Here is a 24,861-nt window from a genome sequence, read left to right as displayed (position 1 = left end):
TTCTATGAGTTTTACAATGATTATGCATGCCATAAAATGTTCAGTATCAGAAAGGACAGAGTTAGGTACAAGACAGGCACCAAAGAGGTGATATGGAGAAGATTCATGTGCTCCTATGAAGGATATAGATCCGTTAAGTACTTTGAAAGGATGGATCAAAAAAGACAGCCACGTTCCCTCACCCGTTGTGGATGCACGGCTAGGCTTGATGTGGAGTGGAGTCAAAGTAATGGCATCTGGTATGTGAAGCACTTTGTGGATGTCCATACACATGCCCTTGCAAAACCAGAGCATGCTTTTGTTTTGCGGTCTCATCGAGGGCTTAATGATCCTCAGAAAGCGGAGGCAATCGAGCTAGGGCTAGGTGGGCTGCATCTATTTTAGATTATGGACGTAATGGAGACCAGCCACGGTGGTCCAGGAGAGTACAGTTTCTTTTCAAGGTACAAGAAGGGAAAGGTTGAAGAAAGTGATGCAGAATTTGTGTTGAATCATATGCGTCAAATTCAAGAGAAAGATCCAGAGTTCTTTTTCACATTTAGTGTGGATGCACAAGGCAGGTTGAAGAACCTATTTTGGTTGGATGCACAGTTGTAGATAGACTATGGTGTTTTTGGAGACGTCATTGTATTTGACATCACTTACTGCATGAACCGGTACAATCTTCTGTTTGTTCCTTTTATAGGAGTTAACCATCATCGAAGCACAGTTTTCTTTGGCTCCGGTATTTTATCGGATGAAACTATGTTGTCATATGTCTGGCTGCTCGAGGCTTTACTGAAGGTGATGCACCAGAAGCATTCAAAATCCTTAATCACTGATGGGGACGCAGCGATGGTGAGAGCTATTGAGATTGTCATGCCTGATGCAGATCACAGATTGTGCAGTTAGCACATAGAGCAAAACATGATGAAACGATTTTGTGGTTTGAAGCTCAAGGATTTCAGAAAGTTCATATACCATGCAATGGAGGAGGGTGAATTTAGAGGTACCCATAATATCAAAGAAGATAACCTATGGGTAAATAGGATGTACGAACTTAGAAGGAAGTGGGCTGCAACGTTCACAAGAGGGAGACATTTCTTAGGCATGCAAAGCAATCAGAGGAGCGAGAGTCTGAACTCAAGGATTTACAACCATTTAGACTGAAAGATGTCCCTGGTTGATTTAATGGAGCATTATGAGTTCTGCCTATCATGCATTCGTCGGAATGAGATTGAGGTTGATGCGAAGGCGCTGTGTTCTATCCCATTCACTAAGATTTCTACTGATGTTCTTGAGAAAAGTGCTGTGCGGATCTTCACACCAAATATTTTCCAGAAAGTGAGCTTCCAGATTAAAAAATCAAGTAATTGATTGGTGACAGAGGTGACATTGCAGAATGGGTGTTTGAGGTATGAGGTTTCATTGCAAGGCAACAACAAGCGTTGTTTTCACATGACTTGTACGTTTGGGTCATCGTTGGTTGATGCTAGATGCCATTGCCGGAAGCTGGAGCGTGAAGGAATTCCATGTGCACATACTTTTTGCATCATGAAGGATGCTCGTATAGAGAGCATCCCTCCTTGTTGTGTTTACGTGAGGTGGACTATGAATGCCAAGAGTGCTTCTCAACGGAGATGCGTAGCAACATGCATGTTTAGACAGAACAAATGGATCGTTACCATTCTCTTCGCTCAAAGGGCAATCGTGCTTTATTCAAAGTTTCTAGGAGCCAAGGAGAGACGGAGAGGGTAATGAAGTTACTTGATGATATTTTGAAAGAATACACGCAAGAGCACGGGATGGAAGAGGAGACGTCATTTGGGCCATTGCTGGCTCATTTCTCAGCAGCCAACCAGCCTTGTGGCACCAAAGTACTTGATCCGATGAAGATTGTTTCGACATGGATGTGGACGGAGCTAATTCTTGGGTGCAACAGAAGGACCATACACCACCTGCGCAACAGAAGGAGCATGCACCACATGTGGGAATTGATCCAATTACACCTGTGCCGTTCTATCCAGTAAGTTTCTGATCAGTTTATCAATACAACATGACATGCAAAAAAAATTATATTTGTCCAAAAATTTTAATCAGATCCATTCATCCCAGGGTAACACTGGGGTAGAGCTCAACTTTAATGGTCCCTTGGAGGATAACACTGATGACGAAACAGATTCTGAAGACCCTATCGTTAACTTTACTGAGGACCCATTCATCTATCCACCCAAGATAGGAAGGAAGCCGGTACAATTTTCACTCATCTTTTTGTTGCCATCATCATATTATGAACCGTTATGATTTAATTGATCGCAATTTTATAGGTGTCAAAGGCCTATGGTGATATAATGGAAAAATTACACGCCATGGATACCCGGGAATACAGAGACTACAACTACCTAAAAACTGCACAGGAATCAATCTGTCACCAAGTAAAAGGAATTACTAGCGCCTTTCACACAATTCAACGTTCACTGATTGACATTAAGTGCTACATCCAGGTACGTACTAATGAATTTTGAACCCTGCATGTGAGTTTGACTTGCCTACTCACAACCTTGTAGCCTCTAGAGCAGATCAACAAATTTGATTTGCCCCAACAGAATATGACACAAGGGCGACTGATTTCAAGAACAGCTGGAGAGCCACCAAGGCCAATTGATGAAAAAGTAAGTAGGTTCTATGATCATGATACTAAACCAGGTACCTATGATAGCACAAAAAGGAAGCGAGGTGAGTCGGATAAACTTGATGTAAAGAAAGGTAATATAAAGTGTATCCAATCTAACATTTGACAATAATTCATATTGGTAATTGATATTATGTGATGATGTGATTGCAGAGTTCAGCTGTTTCATGGATGAATTTCTTTAAGTTATGAATATAAACAGAGGCTACGATGATGACATCATTATCAAAATAAAGGGTGTTGTATTAACAAGAAAGGAGTTGCACACTTTGACTATACAGTATGACTATGACTGTTTCAACAAATGTTTAGATGATAAGGTTTGTCCTTAAAACATTGTTTATTTAGTTCCTTCATTTACTAGTTGTTTAAGATACCAACAGTAAGATGTGAAGTGGAGTGTCATTTAAGTACCTTGTTCTTACTATCCTGATCAATTAATGGTTGTGTTGCTTCTGTAATAGGTTAGTCCTCGATGAATATATTGCTCTATGTCAGTTGGCACCCCCAGCTGCAATAATGATGGATCAAAACTTTAATTAGTAATTAAATAGGCAAGCTCATGTAGATAATTATTGTATCATGCAGATAATAGATGCACGCATACATGACATGCGTGGGAAGATCCCGGATGACAAATGGATATTCACCAATGTTTACTTGGAGAACACGCACATGCCTACAAGGTTCCAGTACACACAGAGACATGAGGCTGAGCTATGTAAAGAAGAAGCAATGCACAGGTGTGCAGTTGCATTTAAATACGTCAGACACGAAATGGTAGCACATATTTACTTAACTGCTAGTCAATACTTTCATGCATTCAATGCTGACTACAACATTTGTAGGTATTTCTCCCAATGCGTGTGCAGACACACTAGTTCTTGGTGGTAGGGAACGCTTGTGGACTGTACAAGTATTGAACTCCGACAAACAATTCGTTGCAAATATAGTGCAACAAGTCAGGAATATGGTGAGGTTTAAGTAATTCTGTATACTTTGTACTGTTCCATTTTGATTGCACAGTACATAATACCATTATATGAAATAGGTTCAAGGCTTGCACTGTTATTTGGAGATCGTTCAAAATGACAAGAAGGAGGACTACCATCGGTGGAAGGATTTTAATGTCAAGACCTGGGACATCGACATGCTCGGTGGACTACCACAACAGGAGGACGGGACATCATCCGGCATTATGGTTACAAACTACAAAAAGGCTTCACATAGAACCTTATTGATGAGTTCAGATCTAAACTAGCAGCTATACTGGTGAACTCGGACTTCAATAAGGAGCAGACTATGAAGGGATCCCTTGAGATCTAGTTCGACTCTTGCAGTTAAAAAAGTTATCTTCAGTTCCTACAAATTAAGTGTACTGCTATAGTAATTTCATATTCAGTGTGGTACATGCTCATGATTCCAAACAAGTCTCCAAACAAAGAATTCACGAAACACACATTAAACATCCTGACAAGAAAAACCCATTTAAAGATGAAGCCTTAACTTATTCAGTGAGAATACCAGACGAGGAGGAGCCCAGCTAGCCCTAATCCTCCTGTAGCCGGATGAGGAGGCGAGCTTGTCGGGCGCTTGCGGGTGACAATGTTCTTGTACTTGACGAGGTTCTGGATGGCGTCGTGCAGCAATCTGACCTAGTCCCTAGGGTGAGGGGGGAGGTGCAGCAGAGTTAGCAATGCGGCGGCGGCGGGGAGGGGAGGGGATAATAGATAGGAGGGGTGAGAGCTAGGAAGGGTGCGTACTTGGCCTTACCCGTGGAGTCCTGGACGCTGGCGTGGATCCGCCTGAGCTCGTCTGCCTGGTCGTCGGTGGTGGCAGAGCTGCTGCTGCTGCTGCTTGGGGTCGGGCCCCCTGGTGGCAGAGCTGCTGCTGCTGCTTAGGGTCGGGCCCCCAGGCGAGCGAGTTGAGGGAGAGCGGCACGAGCCCTTCCCTGGCGTGAAACAGACTGAACGGGGGCAACGCGATGCCGTGGAGTCGCCGCTGCCCACCGCGTAGTCACCACCGCCCGCCGGAGTCGCTGCCGCCAGCTGCGGAGTCACCACAGCCCACCGTGTTGTCGCCGCCGCGGAGTCAGCGCCGCCGCCCCAGTGCAACCCTAGCGACGGATTGGAAACAAGGAGAAGAGGAATAAAAAGGAAAGAAGATGATACTTAAGAAAGATTTGATCTATTTCAACAATGCCATTTTACATCTTTCCAATCATACCCCTATACTACCCATGCTACTCATGCATACTACCTATACTACAGCTTAAGGTTTTAGTAGTATACAATTAATCTCAACCATCGGATCCTTACATACGAGTTCTTTTCCAACAGTAGCATAGGGTAGTATTGTGTTCCGTAAAAGAGCTCATGAAGATATACAATGCTCACTTGCCATTGCAACCAGGCAGGAAACATAGGACCTAGTTGGCAAGATGCAAACATTGCTCTAGACAGTCTAAATGGAGGTTACCATTCTGTACTGATCTCAACCTTCAAGGAATTATGGGACAAGTCTATGTACTGCAAGCTCTTTGCATTAAGAAAGTGTTCCTCAGTGATCACACCGTCCAATTGATTGCCGGACAGGTCAAGGTTTCTTAAAGCAGTCAAATGGCCTATAAATGCCGGCAGAGGTCCGCTGATATTTTTATCATGAAGATCAAGAATGACCAAGGTGGTTAATTGCCCCATCCAGTTTGGTAGCACCACAGTAAAGCTATTTCTCGCGAAGTGCAACTCCTTCAATTTGTTCGACGGATAAACCGGTAAATTCTCAAATAACTCTGTTACGTTACCATATGAGAGGCTCGTGGCAAGGTTTCTTATGTTCCAAAACCAACAGGATTCGATTGGATGCTCGAAGTCATTCTTATAGAGATCCAACACCTCGAGATTCGTGAGGTTAAGGTGTGGAAGCGATTGGTTTGCGCTTGTAAGCGAGCAATAAGAAAAGATGAAGGACCTTCAGAGATGGAACCATATTCACCACTCGAGGCCAATCAGAAGTAGTGCTGAGGTTTACCCAGCTGAGATCAAGGTATTGTAGAAAATGCAGACGTGTTAGCCATGAAACGTCTGTTGAGCATGCATCGTCTCGCATACTTGAAAGGTCGAGATACTGCAACTTTGACAAGTTGCCAAGATGAGGAGGCACAATACCAGAGAACAGTATGCCCGAGAGATTAAGATACTTCAGATTGTTCATGGAGCCCAATAACTCCGGAATAAGACCAGTTGACCCCTCGAGGTTATTCATGCTGAGATCGAGGTGTTGCAGATGTTGCAAGCAGAGCAGGGAGCTACTTATCTCGCCGAAGAGTTGCTGCACGTAACACCTCTCCACTGGCAGCAATCCTGCTCTCGCTGCCATGACGCGAGGACGCCCGTTGGGTCCCTTGTGATGCCCTGCTTGAAGATGAGCAGGGCATCCTCTCGTGCGGTAGGCAGCAGCTCGCGCATGGCGGCTGCTGCAGGGCAAGGGCTGTGATGAGGAAGATTCTCCCACGGGTGGAAAATTGAGCAGCAGTTCCGGTTGAATAGTCTTATATCTCTCGAAAATCTAATCGGAACCAATCATTCAGAACTAAAGATTTCTATCTTTTGTAGCTGGATGGAACGTCGTTTATCTACGCGGCTGCGATGAGCTGCGTGTAGGCCGGAATGGCGGCGGATGAGCCAGGCATGGTGAGCGGTGGATCAGCTATGCGCTTGGGAACTGGGAAGAGGCTGGAACCGGTGTGGATTTGTTGCGTTGAAACGCGTAGCAGAATGAGTCCGAGTTTGCTAGCGACCTGTGTGTGAATAGTCTTCGGACTTCGGTGGCTTGACATGGTCATCCAAGACGTACTCCAAGCGGACCATGTAGGACTCCTAGTCTACTATGCCATGGTCTCTTCGGCAGCCAGTAAGAATTAGTGGCAACATACTACTAAGGATGTACTCCCTCCGGACAATTTTGTTTGATGATTGAGACAAACAAATAGAACTATAAAAAGGTTCAAATTTTCACTACTTCAATTTTATCAACTTAAAATTTTAAGGTTGAACTGGTTCGGTACATGCAGCTAAATAGTGCAGTACCAATTGATGATGTTTTGTTTATTTGAGATATATGTTTGCTTAAATAAACGGTACAATGGCAGGATAAAAATGATTTAATTGTTGTACAAGTCGTGGTAAAACCCGGTGACGTGGCAGATACGTGTGTATGTGGAAGCACAATCTCCGGTCGTCTCGATCTGCCAGCAGTCCAGCACAACAGATATTGCACCTTATCATCTCACGCTGGCTGGCTCCATGGAGTCCATGTCCATGACACATGTATGTACGTATGTGTACAACTCGCATTGGCACGTGCGTAGTCTTGTCCACACAGAGCTCTGAGGGAGAGAACGGTGACGCAAGAGCTACAGGGTCGGCCAGCTGTAGCCGCACAATTGCCGACTACGAGGGTCTCGATTGTCCCCGTTGCCGCTTGCCGGTCTTTGCCCGCACAGCACGCGCATATCTTCACCAAGATCTTGCAGCAAGAACGAAACGGCCTGATTGAATCTTAGAAAGACCTTGCTATACAGCCGGGAATGTATGTTACTCTTCCTCATAGCACACCAGATACAGCTATCTCAGAGAGAAGACCAGTTCAACCTCAGAAACAGAGCAAAGCGGCCAATAGCATTGAAGAAATGAGGAGGATGTGGGTTGCTTTTTTTTTTTGTCAGTCACGTAAATTGATGGTTGTGCCCTGTATTTCTTTTGCACAGTAGCATGCCCTTGACCCCAGTACGAGTTTCGTTCTGGAGAGAGAACACGCACTGTAGTTTATGACGTTATATAAAATTTGAAGATAAATTCTACTTCCTTCATCCCAAATTGTAGGTTGTTTTGATTTTTTCTAGGTGCAAAGGTTTTGCTATTTATTTAGATATATGCTATGTCTCGATAGATAAAAAAACTATGAATGTATAAATGACAAAACCATCTACAATTTGGGATGGAGGGAGAGTACTACTTAATAACACTAGTATAAACGACTGCATTCTTAACTCGGTGCTCTGTTGTTTGTTTCTTGTTCTCTTGATGTTGTGTCTTGCAATACCTGTTTTCAAGTCATATGAGACATTACGTACGTTAAATAAAATGTCATATGAGACGTTGGGTTCATGCTCTGGGCAACTGGTATGTAACAATGATCTATCTGGTACACCATGAATGATTCAAATGACATTTCTTATAACTCATGTCCTCACACGGGGGCAAACCAGTAACAATGCAACTATCTGGTAACCCAAAACATAAAATAGGACAGATAAACACGTTGCAATCCATGTACTAGGTACACCAAAGTTGGTTCTTGATAATTAAGTTGCGGTTGTCTTCCTTGTCAGTCTTGCCCAAGTAACTACCACGAGCACATATGCTTTATCATACAGCTTGTCAAGGAGGCTGAAGAAAGCAATTCTCCATCGTTTCTTGAATAATAGGGCAAAAAAAGTCACCCAGATACCTACTATGAAGCCGCAGCCAAGTCCAATGTAAAATAATTCTACCCCAGGACCTTGCTTTGTTGGATGGGTGCTTGAACAATTTTTCTGAAGAGGTGGACCGCAAAGACCGATGTTGCCAGTGTAGATGAATGGATTTTGATCATATATAGGGTGAGATAAGCTGTGGGCTTGATGGTATTCTTCCGGTAAGATCGTTGTATGACATGTTCAAGGAAGTTAAAAATGTCAAACTTGACAAACTTTCCGGTATTTCACCAGAAAGTTCGTTTCTCGAGAGGTCAAGTGATACCAGTGATTGCATGGCCCCGCTTCGAATGTTCCAGCTGAAGTGGTTTCGCGAGAGATTCAAATTCACCAATACACCAAGAGTAGCTATTTCTTCAGGAATTTCACCGGTTAAATTGTTTAAAGATAAGTCAATGATATTCAGATCAATTCCAATAATTTTAACAATGAAGCCATAATTGAGTTGCTGCCCTTTCAGAACTGTAGTCAAACTAGAAGAATAGCCCTCGACATCGTAATCATTGGAACAAAACGCTGTTGGATATTTCTGTCTCAATGATTTTAAGTTTGATAGGTCCCTAGGTCGAGAACCTGATATAGCATTATCTGCAATATCAATGCATTGAAGGCATTCAAGACTTGTAAGGTTTGTTGGAATGTTCCCTGAGAACTTATTATTGTGACTTAGCCGTAGAAACTTTAATCTCTTAAACTTTAATCTTCCAGAGAACTTATTTCCTGATAGATCCAGAAACCGTAGCATTGTGCAGTTTTGCATAGATGATGGGATTGCTCCAGAAAAACTATTGTTACTTAAAACTAAAGACGTCATCCCTCAGTTCCCAAAGCACATGGGTAGTTCTCCCTCAAATAGATTGTTGGCTAAGCCAATGCTTGTCAATGCCTCACATTTACAAATAGATTCGGGAATGCGACCAGTGATGTGATTTGGAAAATAGAACAACCGATGGAGGTTTGGAACCCCAAAATTTGGAGGTAGAGGTCCTGCTAAGGAGTTTGTAAGAAATCGGTGCTCGTAGTCTAAGAGGGGGAGATGATAAATTAGACAAACTTAAAATCCTTAACCTATGGCTTCTACTGCTTGCATCAAAACATAGACTAGATCATGGTATTTAGATGTGCATCTATGGTTGATCTAGTGTAAAACTTCCCACCCACAAAAAGTTTTGCATATAGCCAATCCTAGCAAGAACTACTCTATGGAAGTAAAGGCGCACAAGTTGCAAGATGAAATACAAAAACGTAAAGGACTGGGTTAGGAAGGATGCAAACTCGACACAACGATTTTATCCCGCGGTATCGGTAGGCAAATGCCACCCCTAGTCCACGTTGGAGCTCCACCAAGGATATGCTCCCGGTCACCAAGTCTCTCTCGGTCAAGGTCTTGAGCTCGCCACAAAGGCTCTCGCCAAAACGGATGAGAAGCTTGCTACTAAGTCAAGGCTCACCACTCCCTCTCTTTCGGTCACCTTGATGCCGTCTCCACTACGGAGCTTGTCCAGGAAGGAAGGGGTCGCCTCATCCCCCGCACACGATCATCGTCACCGCTCCACACTAAGTCGGAGGGTCGAAGACTTACCGGCGAGCCACTAAGGCTTCAAGGCACACGATCACTTTTGCACTTTTGATGGCTTGGATGTGTTTTTGATGAGTCTTGAACTTGAATGCACTCCTGAACACTCCAACAACTCCAAATGGGTGAGTGAAGAGGGTATAAATAGCCCATAGACCTCAAAGAGCCGTTACTCCAACGGCTACTAAAATCTGTAGGCACCAGAATATCCGACACTGTATTGGAATATCCGGTGGTCATATTTCTGGTGTTGCCGAAATGTCCGATGGTCATATTTCTGTAGCTCCGGTGGTCATATTTCTGGTAGTGTTGGATGTTCCGGTGCACACCTTTTTCCTACTAGCCATTAGCTCCCATCACGCAAAAATGCTCTGATGCATTCATGCGATGGACCATCGGACCTTCCGCTGCTGGTACATAGCCTTCCAAAAATTCTATGGACAATTTGAAAGAAAATATGCTTAGTCTAACGCCAGCTATCGTTGGATATTCCGGCACTATGCCGGAAATTCCAACATCATATTCCGGCACCCCATCGGATATCCGATGGTCCTTTTTCTGAGAACTTGTTCAAACACAAAGCTGGGACACTTCTAAATATCATACCATCGGATATTCTGGTGGGTTCTTAGATATTCTGGTAATCTATTTTGGTCATAACTTTCGACTTCGGAATCCGATTTTGATGATCTTAGACTCTATGGAAAGCTTGTGAAGTATTATACATGATTCTACAAAAATCCAAGCCATTTGATCCACCCAAAAATAATTATTCATGGGACAGTCCAATTCATTCCTCTCTTTGTCCCGGCTTCAATGTCTTTATTTATGTTGCATTTTGAACCTATGAAATCCTACAAAGTGCTCCTTCTTGGTACATCCAAATGACTATGTTGTCACTTAATCACCAAAATCATAAACTATGACCTAATGGGACCATGTTCCCTGCAGAGTTCAAGGAGATATCCAAGTGCGTGAGGTTTCTTGGCAATGGTGGTATTTGACCAGTTAATTTGTTGGAACTGAGGATGAGCTGTTCCACTGACATTATTTCCATAGTTTCTGGCAAACCTCCACTAAGTTGACTGTTTGAGATGTCCAAATGCATAGCATTGGAAAAGGCACTAGCGAACCAGTGTGGAATACTGTCATTTATTCCAGCGCTTGAGATGTAAAGCCTAACAATGTCAACCTGCCACTGAATCCAGGCAGGAAACTGAGGACCCATCTGGCAAGTTGAAAAGTGAGCATGCTGTACTCTAAATGGAGGCCACCATTTAGAACTGATATTGACCTTCAAAGAATTAGAAGATAGAAGATTATCAAAGTGTTTCTCTGTGATGACGCCGTCCAAAGAATTAGAAGATAGGTCAAATTAGTGAAGATACCAATCTCATATGGATCATATCCAGTAAAGTGGTTGGAAGAGAGGTCAAGGGGTACTCAAACTAGAAAGATGCCTTATAGACGTTGGTAGAGGTCCAGTAATATTGTTAAATCCCAAATACAATTCCTGCAATTTGTTGGGTGAACAATGAGGCAGACTCTCAAATAACTCAGTTGCATTTCCATACTGGAGACTTGAACGAAAGGTCTAAGATTTCCAAACTGCATAGATTCTTCAAGTGTGATATTATGATGCCCTTGCTAGTGTAGGAATAACCTTTAAATCTGAGTACTCGCAGTGATTTCATGCGTCCTAGCGCATCAGGAAACGGACCATACATATTGGTTGAGCTAAGGTCGAGGTACTTGAGGTTTGTTAGGTTCCAAATTAAACCAAGCAGAGGCAATTGGGTGGTCAAAGTAATTGTCGAAGAGGCGGAGGTCCTGAAGATTCGTAACGTTTAGATGTGGTAGCGATTGGTTGGCACTCGTAAGCAAGCAATCAGAAAGATCAAGTACCCTCAGAGAAGGAATCATGTTCGTCACAAGGGACCAGTCAGAAACTGTGCTGAGATTTGTTCCACGAAGATTAAGATACCGAAGGAAACGTAGTTGTGTTATCCGTGAGACATCCATTGAGTTTGTACCTCCCACCGTTGAAAGGTCAAGATATTGCAGTTTTGTCAAGTTGCCAAGCTGGGGAGGCACACGGCCAATAAATAATGTATGCCAGAGAGGTTAAGGTACGTACTTCAGGTTGTTCAGAGAGCTCATCAAGAACTCTGGAATACGTTCAGATGACCCCTCGAGCCTATTCATGCTGAGATCAAGGTGCTCCAGATAGTTGAGGGAAAGCAAGGAACGACTTATCTCGCCAGTCATGCCAATGATGATGTGAGCGGGTCCATCGTAGCGGACCACTTCATTCCGGCTTATTTAGCCAAACAAATGAAAAAAAATGAAGAGTGTCATATATTTGAAAACAGATGTAGTAAAAGTTACATGCTCCATTCCAATTTATAAGGTCCACACGCATATTAAGATTTGAATTTTACAATATTGTATCAATAATTTAGCTAATAATTTTTATAATGTAAACTTAAAATGGTCCAACATGTAATCAAATGTACTCTCCAATGATAATAAGTTTGTAGCCATAAATAATATATAATATAATATTATTGAATGGTCGTGAACTGAGCGTAGCTCAGCTTACGCTCAGCTAGTAAGGTTACTTGTGGTGGATTTTTTTAAGGATTTAACCGGTGCTATTCTTTTAGTGGTAGGTGACGTGCCCCTTAACATCGAGGCCCCAGCGGTGACTTCGTCAATTATAAGGATTTACCGGCTCAGTCTTTCGGAAGTGCTCATAAGGGTTAGGTTACATGCGTGTATTTGTAGGGATGAGTGTGCTTGCGCGAGCGTCTGTGTCTGTACTGTGTGATTTGAAAAAAATATTAATGAACGGTGAAAGTGTAATTTGGAAGATTGTGCCAAATCATATCACACATGGAATGGAGGGAGTATTTCATTTTGCGTGGAAATTTTCTGTCGTGGTCGTCTTGTCATCCACGTCGATTATCATCATACGTCGGCAATTTGATAGCAAATCGTACCGGATGCAGTCAGGGCCAGAGTGAGCGTGGGCAAATCTATCGAAGTTGGCGAGAGATTCTGGAGGAGCGGACGAGGGTCAGCCGGGACTTCGTCGTGGTAGCCACCGTGGCCGTGCACGCCTCCTTTCGTCGTCACGCGATATCTCGTTGAACCGGGCCAGGCCAGGCCTGCCGCACGCCGTCGGTTTGAGCGCAGCGCTTTTCGTGTTCCCATTATTGACAGGGAACGCTCATGGCTGTGCCTCCGCATGCGATTGCACCCGTCAAATGTCATGATCATCAAGACGTGAATGCGAGGACATCACTAGCTCGCTACTGCAACAGCTCAGAAACAGACCGAGCATCTCGCGCGCCGGGTGAACAACATTGCTTCAGTAAGGCTAACAATTCTGGATATCGGAGGAGAAATCCAGCTAACGCTTCAAGAAGGCAGCCTCACGGGCAGCCTGGTAGGCAACAGTGGCACAGGAAAGGAGGAGACACTTACCACCAATAAAATTGAAGCAATGAGGATGTGAGTTGTTTTTCTTTTTTGTCGGTTATGTCTAGTTGTCTACAGTATATTGATAGTGTGCTCTGAATTTCGTACATGCGCGGCATGACAACAGCTCCTCAAGTTGCCACTTGCCATATCTACTTCGAAACACATGGATAATGGATTGCATTTTAGGCTTTGGGCAACTGGTATGCAAAATATGTTGGGGAGCTGAGTAACAACATTGCCTTTGAAATTCTAAATGCAAGCAGCAGGGCCCTGTTTACTATAAATTTACATACAACATCGATAGTTGCACCATGAATAATACAAATGCGCGATGAATAATACAAAAGTAAATATAGACAGTACGTATTATTCACTATAAGGGTCCCACACCGGTGCTCTCACGCTGCAGCCTTTGGAAACTAGCATCGACGCCCACGCTAGCTGTGGGTGCTCTAAGGTCTACAATCGTGTGGAACTAGCTGGCACGAGGTAAGGAACATCCTTTAATTTTGAATAGACACAATTTCTTATTTTGACATCAACAAAAATACAAAGCACAAGATAGAAGGGGCATGACTGCTTAAGCAGGAGAGGGTGCACGTACTGTGCATTGAACGCACTGTGCATGATACAAGAGGTCAGAGATGAATCATACCTAGTCTACCATCCGCGTGGAAACTGGCACTGAGTGGACGGATCGACGCACCATATCTCACGCTAAGAACAGCAATCATAGTTCTCAGCATGGACCACACGTTGACTGATTCCACGTTCAACAGGTGCACATAGGCGCACATAAACCAACGGGCCTCTCTGCTCATGACCCGTTGAGTACACATAGGAAAGGAATAGGGAACAGTGAGTTAGCTCCTCCGGCTTTTGGCGAGTACACAAATCTTACTATTACTGTTGGAGATTCCGTTTGAACCTTCCATATGAAGCTATGTATGAATCCTGGGTGGACACTTAGAAAAAAAGAAATCCTAAGAATCTTAAAAGAAAAGCAAAACATCCCGCCGTCAATTCGGTAGGCTCAATCATCATAGCCCTTGGATCTATTATATTTTTAAAAAAATTATCCACATTTGCTATTATGAAAATAGTCTAAAGTAACCCATAAATCAATATCTAAATTACCCACATCTGCCATTATATAAAACAAATTAAAGTAACCCCTAATCTTCATCTAAATTACCCACATATGCCATTATAAAAAATAATTTAAAATAAATCCTTAAATTTGCATCTAAATTGCCCACCACTAACATTATAAAAAATAATTACATGTAAATCACCTTTATTAAAAACATAACCAGAGGTACATCAATATATGATTTTAATTGTCTATTTATTACACTATTGATATAGAAAATAATAATTAAGGTATATACACATGATGTGTTTTAGTATTTATAAATTTATAGAGAAAGTGATGAGAATATAGATTTCCATGTTAAAATATAGCTCAAACTTAGAGTCTATTAAACAAATGCAAACGCATACCTACGATGCAAAGTGAAAAAAAAGATTCTAAATGTGGATGAAAATATTGTAGAGTAATTACTCACTAAACTCTATCACAATCAGTTGCAGATAATAATTATATATCTATATAAGTATTGTGTTAGCATATTTAACAAATAAGAGAGAGAGCTTAAGTTAACAATTTTGATAGAAAACTATGTGCCCTTATTTCTTTAAAAGTATTGGAGACCACACATTAATTTTCATAAGACACGCTAGAAAATTGTCAGAAAATTCTAAAACATCAGTGCATCACGTAGACTCTAATCACAACTATTGGTCAATTATATTTTCTAAAAAAGTTACAATCCACTATCACTGTGAAAATATTCTAATGTCATAAGTGAGTAATTTTTTTAGAAAATATAATAAACCCTAAAATGATATCTAAATTACATACCTCCGCATTATAAAAAATAATTTACAGTAAACCATAATCTTCATCTAAATTATCCATACATGTAATTATAAAATAACTTAAAATATGTTTCTAAATTTGTATCCAAGTTACCCACGTATATATGTCGTCATTAAAAATAACCTAAATAAGCATCTAAATTTTAATCTATTTATCTGCACGTTCATGGTATAGAAATATCTAAAAGTAAACAAATATAAGATTCTAAATTAACTATTTTTGTCATTGTTAATATAGAAATACTAATTTAACATATATTTGCATGATGTGTGTTACCGTATAGACCATTTATATTTGTATGGAAGGAAGTGATGAAAAATACTGATTTTAAATGTTAAACTCAATGTATAGAGGTGTGTTGTAAGGTCAAAAAAGTACAAATATGGAGGAAAAAGTGTATAAAGTAATTACCAATTAAAATCAATCAAAACTGGAGTAGTGTAAGAATATTAAATAAATAAAAGAATCATAGATAAATAATTTTGATCATTAGCTAGGGAATCTAATTTTAAAATTATTAGTCCGTGCGGGAGCATTGGTTGATGAACTAGTTTGTAGTTACATAGAATTTAAATTTATTTGGAATTTTCAGAATTATTAAATGGGCAAAGCCCACTAAATATTCCAACAGCTACCCCGTTGTTGTAGTTGTTTAAGATTAAAAAGCTTCTTTTATAAAAAAAATAAAAGAAAAGCTCATGAACAATACGGGTGATTACCCAGTAAAAAATCGTATAAAAATTGTATGATACAATATAGACAGTAACACCAATGCAAATAATTCTGATTGCTAAAATGCTAACTATTTGGCTGCACCATGATTAGCGCTAACAGGTAAGGCACATCTTGGAATTAGGACAGACAGAAGATCCTATTTTGACATCAATAAAGATAAAGTACAAGAGAAGGTACGCAGCTACTGAAGTAGCTGTGCAATGTACTATCCACTATAGTTACTTTTTTTAGATAATGGAATAGTGTTCCGGCATCAGCCACCTCAAAGAGGTGAAATCAGTCCTCAGTTATTACAAGTACACGCACACAAACCAACATAATAATTATTTTACAGTTCTCATCCTGATCAGTCTTAACCATCTAACAAAGAATAGAACATATACTTTGTCATACAGCTGGTCCAAGAGACTGAAGTAAGAAATTCTCCATTCATCCTTGAATAGCAGGGCACTGAAAGCCACCAATATACCGACTATGAAACCACATCCAAGTCCCAGGTTAAAGAAGTCTGTCATATGACCTTCGGTTCTTCCTGAGTTACCTTCCCTTGATGCATCATTGCTTGAACAATTCTTTTTAAGAGGAGGCCCACAAAGACCGATGTTGCCGGTGTACATAGTTGGATTTGCTGCATATAGGGTGTCAAGTTGTGATCCGGATGGTATTGGTCCTTCCAAGTTGTTGTATGACAAGTCCAAGTAACTCAGAAACGTTAAATTTGACAGGCTTGCTGGGACTTCACCGGAAAGATTGTTCCTGGAGAGATCAAGTGATTCCAGTGACTGAATGGCCCCGATCCTGCTTGGAACGTTTCCACTGAAGTGATTCTGCGAGAGATTTAGATTCACCAATGCATGAAGAGTGGCTATTTCTTCTGGAATTTCACCAGTTAAATTGTTTAAAGATAAGTCGATGATCTTCATGTTCAAAAAAATTATTCTTGCAATGGAACCATAGTTGAGTTGTTGCCCTTTCAGAAATGTAGATAAACTAGAAGGATCCTCTGTAATTGTACCTTTGGAACAAAAGTCTGAAGGATATATATTTCTCAGTGCGCTTAAATTTGATAGGTCCCTAGGTAAAGAACCTGATATACTATTGTTAGCTGTATCCATGTATTGAAGGCATTGAAGATTTGTAATGTTAATTGGAATGCTCCCAAAGAACATATTGTGACTTATCCGTAAAAATTGTAATCTCACGAATTTACCAATCCAATCAGGCAATCTTCCAGAGAACTTGTTTCTTGATAAGTCCAAGACATGCAGCTCTGTGCAGTCTTGCATAGATGACGGGATCCTTCCAGAAAAACTATTGTTACTTACATCTAAATACATAATCACTCTGTTCCCAAAGCATTGGGGCAGTTCTCCTTCAAGCAGATTGTCAGCTAAATCTAAGTTTGTCAACCCTTCAGATTTGCAAATAGAGTCAGAAACATGTCCACTGATGCGATTATTGAACAGGAACAATTCTATAAGGTTAGGTCCAAAATTTGCAGGTAGAGGTCCTGATAACGAGTTCATGGAGATGTCCATGGAGGTTAAATTTTCTGGAAATGGGGGTATATGACCAGTCAATTGGTTAGAATTGAGATCAAGATTTACCACTGACATGAATTCCAAATTTGCTGGCAAACCTCCACCGAGGTTATTCTTTGAGACATTCAAAAATATCGCTTTGGAAAAGGCACTAGAGAACCAGTGTGGAATCCTGTCACTTATACCCGTGCTTGAGATGTGAAGCTCTTTGATGTCCACCATCCACTGCAGCCAGGCAGGAAATGTAGGACCCATTTGGCAAGTTGAAAAATCGGCATACCAAAGTCTGAAAGGAGGTTTCCATTTCGAACTGATCTCAATCCTCAGGGAATTAGAAGATAAATCTATGTACTCCAACTTCTTTAGACTATCAAAGTGCTCCTCTCTGATTACACCATCCAAGTCATTGTGGCTTAGGTCAAAGTTGGTCAAATTAGTGAGCATCGCTATCTCAACAGGAACATGTCCAGTCAAGCGGTTGCGAGCCAAGGTAAGCGTAGTTAAACTAGTCAAATGACCTACAGATACTGGGAGAGGTCCAGTGAGGTTGTTCTGGCTGAGATCAAGAACGACCAAGCTGGTTAATTGCCCTATCCAAATTGGTAACATCCCATGGACATTGTTGCCTGATAGGTACAGTTCCTGCAATTTGTTGGGTAGATTCTCAAACAGCTCATCAGTTGCAACTTCATGCAACAGACTATGACCAAGGTTTAGGATTTTCAAACCGCAAAGATTCTTCAAGTTTGGTATCATGATGCCCTTGCTCGTTTGAGCATAGCCTGAAAAATCAAGGACTTCTAGTGATGCCATGTCTCCCAGCGCTTTGCCGGGAAAGCGACCGTACATATAGGTCGATCCTAGATTGAGGTTCTTGAGGCTTGTTATGTTCCAAAACCAAGCAGATGCAATTGGGTGGTCAAAGTAGTTCCAAGAGAGATCGAGCTCCTGGAGATTTGTAAGGTTACGGTACAGGACCGATTGGTTTGCGCTTAGAAGTGAGCAATACGATAGATCAAGGACCCTCAGAGAAGGGATCATGCTCACCACAAGAGACCAGTCAACCACCTCGCCGAGGTTTACCATCTTAAGGTTCAAATACTGTAATAATGGCAGACGTGTCAGCCATGACACATCCCTTGGGTTCAAAAATGTCATGTAAGAAAGATCGAGATACCGCAATTCGGACAAGTTGCCGAGCTGGGAAGGCACACTGCCAATGAAAGATATGCCAGAGAGGTCAAGATACTCGAGGTTCTTGAGACAGCCCAAGAACTCCGGAATACGGCCATCAGACCCCTCGACGGAATTCCAGCTCAGATCGAGGTGCTCCAGACGCTCCAAGGCAAGCAGAGAGCGACTTATCTGGCCGACCAGGAGCGTGTCCCCAGAGCTAAAGTAGTTGGCGTGCTCGTTGCCGAGCCGAAGCTCGAGCACGTGGCCGGTGCGGTTGCTGCACCGGACGCCTCTCCAACGGCAGCAGTCGTCACCGTCCTGCCGCCAGGAGTCTAGGACGCCTGCCTCGTCGCTGGTGATGCCTTGCTTGAAACCCAGGAGAGCTTCCCTCTCGTGCGGCGTGCAGGTCGCAAGGACACTACCGCCTGCCGGTTGAGGCCGTTGCAGTGGTGATGCATGGGAGGCGACAAGCAAGAGGCTGCAAATCGCCGCTGCGATGAGCAGCGATTGGACGTTGGTAGCTGGAGGATGCATTGGTGGATTGGTAGCGACGTTGATTCTGGTGGCTCGTGCTCGTATTTTAAGGCATCGGATTTTCTTTTGAGAGACACAGGGAGTCATGGCAGAGTTGAATTTCCGCATGGTATTTTGTTATGCCGTACGCGCGTCGCCGTCACTGCACTGCTGATGCCGCTCGTCGTCGTCGCCGTCGCGGCGCACGCCGCACATGGGTGAGTGGCGTGCATCACCCACAGGGCCGGCACGACGTGTGTGAACATGTGGCGTGCGATGGCCGCCGGAATTGACGAAAGATGGAGGGTGAATGCACCTACAAGTCGTCATCGTCGTCGCGCTGTCCCATGGTGGGACTGGTACGTCGCCCGCGCCGCGATCCTGGACCCGCGTGCGCTTTCCCTCTCGTTTATTCCCCCAACTGATCTGTGTTTCCTCCGAAAAAAAAAGTTATCTAGACTAATAAGTATTAAGAGGTAAAATGAACTCAATTGCTCTTAGTTATCAGTCATATTTGGAGGTAATTGGTTGCTGCATGCCCACATATACATGCACACATACCAAATTAAGTATAATGACTTATTTGTTTTGATAAATTTCTTGTTTTTTTTGACAGATAGACTATGCATTAACTAGAGAAATCTCGAACCACACACCTCTGTTTTTAAACAGAGGTGATACTTGTGTTGCATTGGCATCCACACATGTACATGTTCAAGATTGGTTGGTTATTACGTTATGGGTTTATAGTTATGGTTAATAAGATGTGGATGGAGGTCCTAAAAGGTCGTACACCATTAGGGAAGTGGCACGAAAAGATTAGACGCCCCGTGACAATATATCTAAGTGGATGGGCAAAAAATATTAGTGTTGCATACAATCTTATCTTACTATTACTAATTGGAGATTCCTTTTGAAGCCTCCAGATGAAGCCACCTAGGATTTCTAGATGGACACTCAAGAGAGAAATTCTAGAAATTCTCATAAAAAAGCAAAACATCTGACCATCAATCGACATATTCAAATCATCATAACCATTGGATCTATTATGTTTTCTAAAAAATTACCCACCTATGCCATTATGAGAATAGCCTAAAGTAACCCCTTAAATCTATATATAAATTACCCACCTATGCCATTATATAAAATAAACTAAAGTAACCCTTAATCTTCATCAAAATTACCCACTTATGCCATTATAAACAATATTTAAAATAACTCCCTAATTTGCAATTGAATAGCCTACCACTGTTACTTAAAAACTTAAAAAACTTAAAGTAACCCTTAAATTTGCATCAATATTACCCACACCTACCATTATTAAAAATAACATGACGTAACTCTACATTTGAATCAAATAACTTTAATTAAAAATATACAACAATATATACTTTTAAATCGTCTATATCTTGCATTATTGGTATACGATATAATAATTAAGGTCCATACGCTTGATGTGTGTCACCATTTATAAGGATATAAAGTGATGGAAATATATATTTCTATGCTAAAATTCTATCTTAAACTTAGGGTTCATTAAACAAATTCAAGCTCATACATGCGATCTAAAGTGAAAAGTTAAAGATTATAAATGTGGATGAAAATATTATAGAGTAATTACTAACTAAAATTTATCACAATTGGATGAAGATATTAAGCATATATCTACATAAGTATTGTGTTCGAATATTTAACAAACCAGAGGTAGCTTATGGTAATAGTTTTGTAGTAATGTAGTTTTATTTTTTTTCCATTGGAGACTCCACATTAGTTCCCACGAGACGAGCTAGAAAAAAGAGAGAAATTCTCATAAAAATTAAAAAACATCAAACATCAATCCTGTAAACTCTAATAATCATAGCCATTGATCTATTATATTTTTAAAAAAGTTATCCACCACTCATTGTGAAAATATTCAAAAATGAGCTCTAAACCTATATCTAAATTACCGAGCTTAGCTATTATAAAACATAATATAAAGTAACCATGTAATCTTCATCCAATTTACTAATACACATCATTATAAAAGCATAACTTAAATGTCATTCTAAAATTTTATCTATGTTACCCACGTATGTCGTTATTAAAAATAACCTAAAGTAAATACCTACATCTTAATCTAATTATCTTCATGTGCATCATATAGAAATGTCAGAAAGTAAACTAATATGTGATTCTAAATTACCTATTTATGTCATTATTAATATAAAAATACTAAGTTAAAGTATATACACATGATGTGTGCCACCATTTAGACCATTTATACATGTATGTGCGGAATTGATGAAAAATATTGATTTGTATGCTAAGCATAATGTATAGAGGATTCAAGGTGTGATACAAAATGGAAAAAGTATGGATATGGATGAAAAAGTGCATAGAGTAATTATTAATTAAAAATCAATCACAATTGGATAAAGATAGGTACATATCTATATAAGTATTATGTTGAAGTATTGGAAAAATAAGAGAGTAGTAGGTAGACAATTTTGATTATTAGCTAAGAGTTTAATTTCTAAATAATTTTTAAATTCAATAGCTTATAAAAACATTAGCCCGTGTGGGAGCACGGGTTGATGGACTAGTACGTTTAATAACTAACCAAATTGGTACAAATTCAAACAGGCTAGGATATGATGTATATATGTGCTAGTGTAAAATATGATTGCTACGTTTAATTAAAAGATTATACATGCCGGTCAGCTTTCGTAGTAGTGCGAATGGATTTTGTGTCAGTGGACGATACTTGCAAAAGATGATATCCCTCAAGCTTCTGAGCAGGAGAGGATGTGAGGCTAGCAATTTTCCAAAGGAAACATAATATTTGAACGAGCTGCAAACAGAGGATGTGAGTCTTGAAAGTTTCCTATCAAAATTTTATCAAGTGTTCTCGAATGTTATTAAAGAATATTTGATGGCTCTGTTTGCATTTTTCCATAAGGTATGTTACCACTCCGTAGCCTAAACTTTTGGGACCATAACATTATTGACCCATTACTTGTTGCAAAATATTCATAAAACTAGCCATTAATCTCATTTACCAATGAATCCTAGAAAATCCTTGTACCTTCACTTTCTGTTACATATTGGTCAGGATACCCTTCGTGATTTTCCGTGCTAGCTCTCAAGAATAGTTGCCATGAACAATGAATTATTCGCGCCAAGTTACGTGTGGACTCGGAAATATGAAAATTCGTAATTTTACAGACGGACTCGGATGGAGATAAACTTTAATATGAAAATTATAGATTTAACAAGACCTACAACTTTGTAGTTGAAGTTTAATTTAAAATTATTTAGATACCCAAAATATAATTTTACCTCGGTGTTCCTGCCCTTGTAATTTGAAATTTAAGTTGTACTCCGAAATTCATATTTTTTGCATACGGTTTTAGATAGAGACAAACTTTATATGAAAATTGTACATTTTGATGGGACCTACAACTTTGATGTTAAAAATCTATTGATTTGAAGTAATTTAGATGCAAGTCGATACAATCTTTTGTACCTGATGGAAATGTAGGGATTAAGATAAATAAGAAAACGTGTTTATTTCCAAACAATAAAAGGTATTAGACAAGGTGACGCGCTCCCCTATATTATTTAATATAATGGTTGATATGCTGGCTATTATGGTTGCTAGGGCTAACGAAGATGGACAAGTGAAAAGGATATTACTACACTTAATTGGATGATACTATTATTTTCAAGGACCATGCATGACATTGAATATGAAACTTTTAGTCTGTGCCGTTGAACAATTGTCAGGTGTAAATATTAACTTTATTAGAGCAAAATATTTTGCTTTGGGAAAAAAATAATTTAGAAAATATAGTGGATGAAAAGAAAAATAGTTTGCTCCCAGAGGGAGAAAATAGTCCGTTGATTAATTCAGGTGTCGGCCTGGCGTTGGAATTTTTTATTTTAATTCTTTTTAATCTAAAATATTAAAAAAAGCATGTGCCAAACTAAAATTCTAAGAAGTACCCTTTTGATCGTGCCACGACCCTTGGCACAACCAATACTTGAGTCGCGCCAAAGCATGTGGCGCGACTGGCCCTCCACGCTGGCTCGGCGCGCGCGAGGTGGTTGAGTGGGCACTGAGCTGGCATGGCTGAGTTGTGCACATGCTTTGGCGTGATTGAGTCACACCAAGCGGCGTGTAAACACTGGGCCCACCGTCCACCTTCTTTCTCCCTCCCCACTTCCTCCCTTCCCCTCCCAGCCCTAGCCCGATCTCTCTCCCTCCCATGGCGCCGCCCCTATTCCTCCCCCTCTATATCCACTCCATGCCTCACCTGATTCAAAGGGGAAACAAACAAAAATTGGTTTAGGAAGGTAACTCCTCGACTCTAACCAACTAGTTTTTCTCGATTCCATCGTTTTAGTTGGATATGAGGTGGTTAGGTTTTGTGTATGATATGACTTGGAACTTTGGATTGAGTACGAATCAGCCATGATTAGTTGTGTTATATCGTGCAATTGGTTGATGGTAACTCCTTCCTATCGTGTAGTTTCTCTTGCATGGTAGGATTTTGATGTGTTAATTGTGGGTAATGTGATTTATCAATAATGCTTTAAAGAAAAATCTTTGTTATTATTTAGTAATGTAGAAATCGTAAGGAAATAGGTGAAGGTTCATGTAATCAATTTTATTTGGTGGTTGTTTGTAGATGGATCGTTTAATTCATTTTTCTTGGGTGGCACGGTTGATGATAATGGAGAGTTTGCAAGAATGAGGCAACAAGCAGTAAGATTTGATAGTCCTCCAACATTTGATGATATAATAGGCCGAGTAAATTCTTTGTTCAAAGTTGCAAATGAGGAAGAGGATTTAAGGATTCATTGATGGTTTCATGCTGGTGACAAAAGATCTCACTATGTGTTGATGCCACTTGCATGTGATGATGATTGGTTATTTTACAAAGAGTTGGTGAAAGGTTCTCAAGTTCCTTGTGCAAAGTTAGTTGTGGATGTTTGTCCTCGGTGTATGTCTCACGAACACTTAACTCAGGAAGATGTGTTACTGCCAGTCAATGAAAAAGGTGAACAAGAGGATTATGAAGAGGGTGGTGATGATAGTTCTCATGGTTCAGGTGATAGCGGTGATAAAGGTGACTTTGATACATGTAGAGTGAACAATGATTTTGATGTTGCCGACTTGGAGGATGTAGTAGATGAGGATGATGTATCGGTGGGCTCAGATGAAGAACAAAGTGGTGGTGAAGATTCTATTGGAAATTGTGGTGAAGGTGATTTTGGAAATTGTGGTGTATAACAAAGGGTGCCAGTGGTGCAATCAATTTCAACTCCAATTTCAAAACCAACACTAGTGATGCAATCTATTCCAACTCCAATTTCACAACCGACACCGGTGATGCAATCTACACCAACTCTAATTTCACAACCAACACCGGTGGTGCAATCCATTCCAAATCCAGTTTCACAACCAACACCAGTGATGCAATCCATTGCAACCCCAGTGACGCAACCAATACCTGTGGTGCAAAGTAGTCCTATACTTGAACCAAGTCTGGTGTCCCAAGCAACTCCGCTATTTAATGAGAGGGTGGATGATACCTTAAGAGGATCGGTACATACTCTTTCTAGAGTTTGATTGACGCATTACACTCCTTATGAGCTGAGGCAGTTGGAAGTTGCAAATGTACATGTCCCTAAAGTTTC

The 24,861-nt window shown here is 40.8% G+C and overlaps 1 protein-coding gene and 1 pseudogene across 1 annotated transcript; both read right to left on the bottom strand.

Moving 5' to 3' along the window:
- Window positions 1-6,138, bottom strand: part of LOC101754699 — a 7,489-nt pseudogene extending 1,351 nt beyond the window's left edge.
- Window positions 6,139-16,269: 10,131 nt separating this feature from the next.
- On the bottom strand, window positions 16,270-19,197 carry LOC101753900 (LRR receptor-like serine/threonine-protein kinase FLS2). Its single transcript, XM_012848217.1, has one exon. It carries the CDS (start codon window positions 19,195-19,197, stop codon window positions 16,270-16,272), a length of 2,928 nt encoding a protein of 975 aa, XP_012703671.1.
- Between the last annotated feature and the right edge of the window lie 5,664 nt (window positions 19,198-24,861).

Source organism: Setaria italica, chromosome VIII (genome assembly GCF_000263155.2).
Source record: "Setaria italica strain Yugu1 chromosome VIII, Setaria_italica_v2.0, whole genome shotgun sequence".
NCBI classification, from domain to species: Eukaryota; Viridiplantae; Streptophyta; class Magnoliopsida; order Poales; family Poaceae; genus Setaria; species Setaria italica.
This window is presented reverse-complemented; position numbering and strand designations above follow the sequence as displayed.

What these genes read in the sequence shown, in the direction of transcription:
- LOC101753900 (XM_012848217.1), bottom strand. Translation starts at nt 19,197, where the DNA reads ATGCATCCTCCAGCTACCAACGTCCAATCGCTGCTCATCGCAGCGGCG.